The following is a 6,181-nucleotide window of genomic DNA, read 5'->3' as shown; positions in this document are numbered from 1 at the left end:
GTTAGGTGAGAGTCTCTACAAAATGAATTCTTTCTATCCTTTTATATATTCACCTGTGCATATGTGTGATATGAGCGACCCGTGAGAGCCCGTTTTGATAAGTCTCTATGGTTGACGGTTCAGCAGTTTTTAACGACTTTATAACTCGTTTGCATGATTTACATTGCTAATTGATTGTTAGTTACTGCATTAAAATGGTTTAGGCTATTCAGTTTGTAATTCGCTCTGAGATTGAACTCGTTCCATTAGGTCATTAGATCGAGTCTTGTTCTTGCTTGGGGACAAGCAAGGGTTTGGTTTGGGGAAGTTTGATGCGTGTCATTTATATGATGTTTTACATCCTATTTTCCACGCATTTCAGAGCTCATTTGTGTAGTCTAAGCTACTATTCTCTCCATTTCCGTCTACTTTCGTGTTTTTGTACATTATTGCAGAAATGTGAAGAATTCAACGGAAATTGAGCTAAATCCGTCCCCGAGTATCTTGCATTGCATTTGACGTGAAGTATTCACTTAAGGAACGAGCTTGGTGCTCAATTCAAGGCCCAAAAGACAAATCCACGAGATTATAGAAGTCAAGTATCAGCTAAAGCAGTCGATCGACCAGTACCCTTAGTCGATCGACCAACTTGCGGGATCCAGAAGCTACTGTACACTGCTACTCAGTCGATCGACCGCCATGCTTAGTCGATCGACCACACCGCTACTCAGACGAGAATTAAAAGATCGAGGAATAGCAAGCCCATGATACATTAGGTTTTGGAATAATAGTTACGTATATTTCCTATATAACGTAACCTAGTTTACATATACAATCATCAAGTTTTATCTAGTTTTTACCTCGCTTTACATTCAGTTTAGTTTTATCAAATAATTAGGGTTTGGGAAACTATTTCGCATTGGATTTGCGTTGTGCTTTCAATCATTCCGTTACAATCCTTCTGCAATTTCGGTATTCACTTACTCTTATTCCAGTTCATCTTTATTGCGTTGATAGTTTAGAACTGCTAGTTAGTTTCCCAAAACCGATTCATCGTTTATGTTAATTGTTTGTTCTATTATTTCAAGCATGAATTCCTCTGTCTACTTCATTAGTTTTATTGTTGTTATCATCCTTAGTATGAGTAGCTAAATAGTTCGTGCTAGGATGTAGGGGAATTATAGTGTAGGCGGCGTAGAATAATATGGACTGAAATCGCGTGTCAGTCGATCGACTGCCATACCCGGTCAATCGACTGACCACGTGAGGTTTACCTTCGTTTTAATTGATTTAAATGTTGTATTTGACGAATCGAGTGCACACGACTAGTTGAATGCTTAATATATGACTGACCCATTAGATCGAGAGATAGGGACAGTTGTTAGTGTTGGAGTTAGTGTCCTCCACAATAGTGCGTTAACATAATAAATCTCATTAATAGAATATCATCAGATATTTAATTATTTGATCCTCGTCAGTTGATTAACGTAAATCGATAACGGTTGGCTGACTAGAGTTTGACGTTATTGTCGTGAGACGGCGGTGATCAACTGACCCCTTTCGGTCACACCTAAAGGAACGAACCCCAATTGATAACTAATTAATTGTATGATATACAATTCATTTAGTCCCTTGATTTATCGACTAAGAGGTTAGTCGATTATTATTAGAGAGATTTCGAGTTGCGAACTCGAGGAGCGGCAGTTATTATTTAATTATGCGATAATTAAATAATAAGTTTTGGGAAACGGGTTTTAGTTAATTAACTGTTAATTTACTAAAATTGTACTAATTGATTAATGTGATTAATATTAGTACGTAAATAATATGTGTAGTGGTACACGTATATTTACGGAGTGAATTGGACGAATTTATTATGGAAGCATTTAAACATGATACGATGTTTAAAATGAAAATTACACGGATTTGTGCGACAAATATAAAAACCAACATGGAGCCGTATATGGTCATGTGGACCGTGTAAAATAAGTGTAATGGATGATTACTCACATAATCATTTTACCTTATTTTGTACACTACCATAATATATGTCTTATACTACATTTTGCATGTGATGTAAGATAAAAATATAAAACAAAAATTGTCCACTAGAGCACCAACCCACCCGCCACTTCCTTTCCCAATTCTACACTCCATATATTTGGTCATTTGTTCACTCTACCTCTCTTACACAATTCATTATTTTGCATGTGAACAAAACCTCTTCCATCTCTCTACAACATTTCTCTAGTATACAATTATTACTAAGAATAGTTAGTAATATTACTAGTATTATTATCAAGGGCACATATTAATAAGTTACTAGTTCATACTTATTAATATTGTTGGGTAGTTCTTGGGTGCTACTTGGAGGAGACTTTCTATTTGAAGGTTTTTCAAGGAGGATCATCCATATCATTTTAGCTCAAGAACAAATTAGTAAGGAGAACTAATTTGTGCCCATTTTACCTCATATTCAATGTAAGGAAATTGTTTTTCCTTATACTTTGTTTTTATGCTTTCATATTAGCATGCATGTTACATAGATCACATTAACAACAATTTATGAGATAAATTTATTTTATTAGAGAGTCTAATAAGGATCTATTATCTTTCAAGTGGTATCAGAGCTAAGGCTTGTAATTTGCATGTTGATTTTAAGCATTTTAATGAATTATGAGATAATTAGTAAAAACTCAAAAATTGTGTTAGAAGAGGTTTTAGCACAAAATTTTTGGGACATGCATACCTACTGATCTCAATAGGTTTGTGGAATTTTTTGGTGATTTGTGAAGTAATTTTGCTAATTTTAATGATTTTTGGTAGAAAACCGAGTCAAAATGTCGCATTTTAGTGAAAAATTGACTAAAATTAGTTAAATGTTGATTCGGTACATGGCTTTTTTATGGTAGTTCATGCATGTTTTCTACTGATTGTATGCAAAAAATTGAAGGTTGGTTCGAATTTTTGCATGTTTATTGATTTTTTGAGTAAAAAGTCGATAAAAGTCAAATTAATTAATCATAATTTCGAATTTTTGGATTATGCCCATGATAAATTTATGTACATTTAAAAATATTATTTAAATGTCAAAAGTGATTTTGCATGTGTGTTTTCACTTTGTTTTGATGTTTATTGGTTTTAGTGGTTAAAAACCGATAAATATCGATCTTTTTCTTCACAAAATTTATCCGGAATTTTTGGGCAATTTTTATGACTTTTTGGTGTTCTTGGGAGTGTTCCAGAATACTAAAAATTTTTGTTTCAATTGTTTGGGTAATTTTTCAATTATTTTGGATTTTTACTTAAATATTATGATTTTACCGATTAAATTAGCAAAATATCACCAAATCAAACTAATTATTTATCATAAAATTAGTGAGGACTAATTTTGAGGTTCAAAACAGTTTGGACAATTAGTTTGGACTTAAATGAGATTTAAGAGTTAATTATTGATTTTTACATGTTAAAAATCGATTAAATCCACAAAAAAAAAAACCGAGATGGATACCAATGAATGATAGGTAGGGCGATTTTGGCATCATATTTACAGCATTTTAAGCATATTTATTTAAGTTGAATGAATGATTGTCATTTATTTAAAGTATTTATCTTTTGTACCTAGTATGGCCTAGTTTATTTTTAATCGTTATTACCCGAAATGAATGGGAATATCGATTTGTTTGTAATTAAATACGATCTCGTATCGTCGGTTTGTAATTAATTAATAGTTTTATTCATTTTATTAATTAATGTATAATAGGAATAGCTATGTAATTCATTAGTAATAGTTATTTTACCGGCGTTTCCAAAAGATGGATTACAACGAGACGGAGTCTATTTTTGGAAGGTGTTCCAAATCCCACAAGGAAGAGCCACTTATGGAATGAAGAGGCAAGGGACCAAGGAGTTGGTTTCCGAAATGTAATAGACTAGTTTTTATTAACTAGGAGGCCATACTAGGATTTATTCATATGCTTACATGTTTGCTTGTTTTATTTTCGCGCATGCCAAAATCGCCATTCACATGCATATTCTTTTTCGCGATTGTCAATTCACGTCATTTATATTCACCGAATTAATTCACTTATAAGGAATTTATGACTAAATTGACAAGATCTCTCACATAACTAAAATTGAGATTAGCCTTACCAATTAGTAACACCTATGAATCTCTTGTTCATTAGAGCCACGCTCGCCCAAGCGAGGTGTTCTCTTTTTACCTTGGGTAAGTAGGGTGGTAAGCGGTTATCACATGCCAAAATTGGTTGGACTCAACGGGATATAAGACGGTCTTGTGTTCCGGGGCTAGTAGATGAATTTGAGGAAATTTGTCGACCAAGAGTTCTAGAGGTAGAATTAGTCAATGTGACTTACCGAATTTACGCAATTATGGGATGTTTCGCCCAAGCGATGCTCATTTTTGTTTAATATTTGGGTCTTGGAATCATTTATATAATTTAGTGGGAGGTCATTATATAAATGCTAAAACTTGCTAAACATGTTTTTACAAGTAATTTTTATAACAATGAATGTTAATTTTTCCTTTTTGTTGTAGCATTTTAATTCGCAATGGCAACTTCATCAACTCCATCGACTACTTCACTAGGCAAAGATTCATGGCTAAGGTCCGTAATGGACAAATGTATTTTAAAAGATGACGGTAGTAACTTTCTTGAATGGGAATCCAACATCAAAAGTGCCGCGTTGTCCGACAATGTGCTCACTTACTTGACCGATGCTCCTCCTATCGAGCCCGGTGCAAGAGCTTCATCGGCGGTGCGGACCGCCTATGATGACTATGTGAGGATGTTGAATGATATCAAGAATGTGTTGATATGGTCAATATCGCCAAAACTCAAGCTTTCATGCATTTCTTTAAATGCTTACGAGATATTCACTCGTATGATCACTATGTTTTCACAAACTCCTAAAGTCCGTCAATACGATGCGGCGGCACGCTTCTTTGAAGCTAAGCTTGAGAGGGGCCAAAAGGTTGGTCCCCATGTCCTTAAAATGGTCGAATATGTTGACATCCTAGAGCGTCTAGGGTGTAAGATTCCTAAAACTCTTGTGGTGGATCGAATCCTTCACTCACTCCCCTCCAAGTTTGCCCACTTTAGGGTAAACTACAACATGAATGACATGGATAAGAGTTACCATGAAATTCATGCACTCCTCTCCCAAGCGGAGAGGGATATGGAGGCTAGTGGGAGTGAAAAGGGAGATGTTTTAACCATGAAGTTAAAGAACATGTCTCTTGGAGTCAAGAAAGGAAAGGGAAAAGAAAAGTCCCAATTCAAGAAATCGTCAAAGAAAATTGACAAGGGAAAGGGGAAGGTCGTTGAGAATGGCAATCCCAAGGCAAAAAGTGTCAAGCTCTCCGAGGCCGAATGTTTCCATTGTAATGGGAAGGGGCATTATAGGAGGAGTTGTCCCAAATACTTGGAGGATCTCAAGGAAGGGCGTGTGACGCCTATTGGTATGATTTCCTCTCTCTATGTGATAGACGTTAATTATGCTTGTACTTCCACTTGGGTACTTGATACCGGATGTGGCTCTCACCTTTGTAACCATTTGCAGGGTATAAGGGACGTGCAAGCACTAGCAAAAGGTGATGTGGATCTCCGCATGGGCAATGGAGCTAGAGTAGCCGTCGTTGCCGTAGGGACCTATGTGCTCACTTTAGCTAGTGGTTTAGAGTTGTATTTAAATAAGTGTTATTTTGTACCAACTTTAACTAAGAACATCATCTCCATTTCCGCGTTAGACGCGGAAGGCTTTTGTTTTATGATTAAGGACAAGTGTTGTACTTTTTCTTTAAATGATGTGGTTTATGGCAAGGCCATTTCAATTGGAGGCATTTATGTTTTAAATGATGTTAATGACGTTTATCATATGGAAACTAAAAAGCTCAAAAAGGGTGATCCAAACGAATCCTACCTTTGGCATTGTCGTTTAGGCCACATAAACGAAAGACGCATTAAGAGACTTGCTTCATCAAAAGTGCTCAAACCATTTGGTTTCGAATCTTATGGTACATGCGAGTCTTGCCTTTTAGGCAAGATGACTCGTGCACCTTTTGCGGGAAAAGGGACACGAGCTAGTGAGGTTTTGGCTCTCATACACACGGATGTGTGTGGACCATTAACCATCACCGCTAGAGGAGGTTTTCACTACTTCATTACTTTTACTGATGACT

The 6,181-nt window shown here is 35.7% G+C and overlaps 1 protein-coding gene across 1 annotated transcript; it reads left to right on the top strand.

Annotated features, from left to right (window-relative positions):
- Nucleotides 1-2,168: 2,168 nt before the first annotated feature.
- LOC141621187 (uncharacterized) lies at nucleotides 2,169-5,842 on the top strand. The gene is made up of 3 exons (XM_074437858.1): nucleotides 2,169-2,460; nucleotides 4,538-5,461; nucleotides 5,563-5,842. Exons 2-3 carry the CDS (start codon nucleotides 4,552-4,554, stop codon nucleotides 5,595-5,597), a joined length of 945 nt encoding a protein of 314 aa, XP_074293959.1. The 5' UTR covers nucleotides 2,169-2,460; nucleotides 4,538-4,551; the 3' UTR covers nucleotides 5,598-5,842.
- Nucleotides 5,843-6,181: the final 339 nt, after the last annotated feature.

Source organism: Silene latifolia, chromosome X, assembly GCF_048544455.1.
Source record: "Silene latifolia isolate original U9 population chromosome X, ASM4854445v1, whole genome shotgun sequence".
Taxonomy (NCBI): domain Eukaryota; kingdom Viridiplantae; phylum Streptophyta; class Magnoliopsida; order Caryophyllales; family Caryophyllaceae; genus Silene; species Silene latifolia.
This window is presented reverse-complemented; position numbering and strand designations above follow the sequence as displayed.

Bases quoted from the DNA above. Each gene is read 5' to 3' on its own strand.
- LOC141621187 (XM_074437858.1), top strand. From the start codon at position 4,552: ATGGCAACTTCATCAACTCCATCGACTACTTCACTAGGCAAAGATTCA. The intron at 5,462-5,562 runs GTATGATTTCCT...AACCATTTGCAG, and splicing joins AGGGCGTGTGACGCCTATTG to GGTATAAGGGACGTGCAAGC.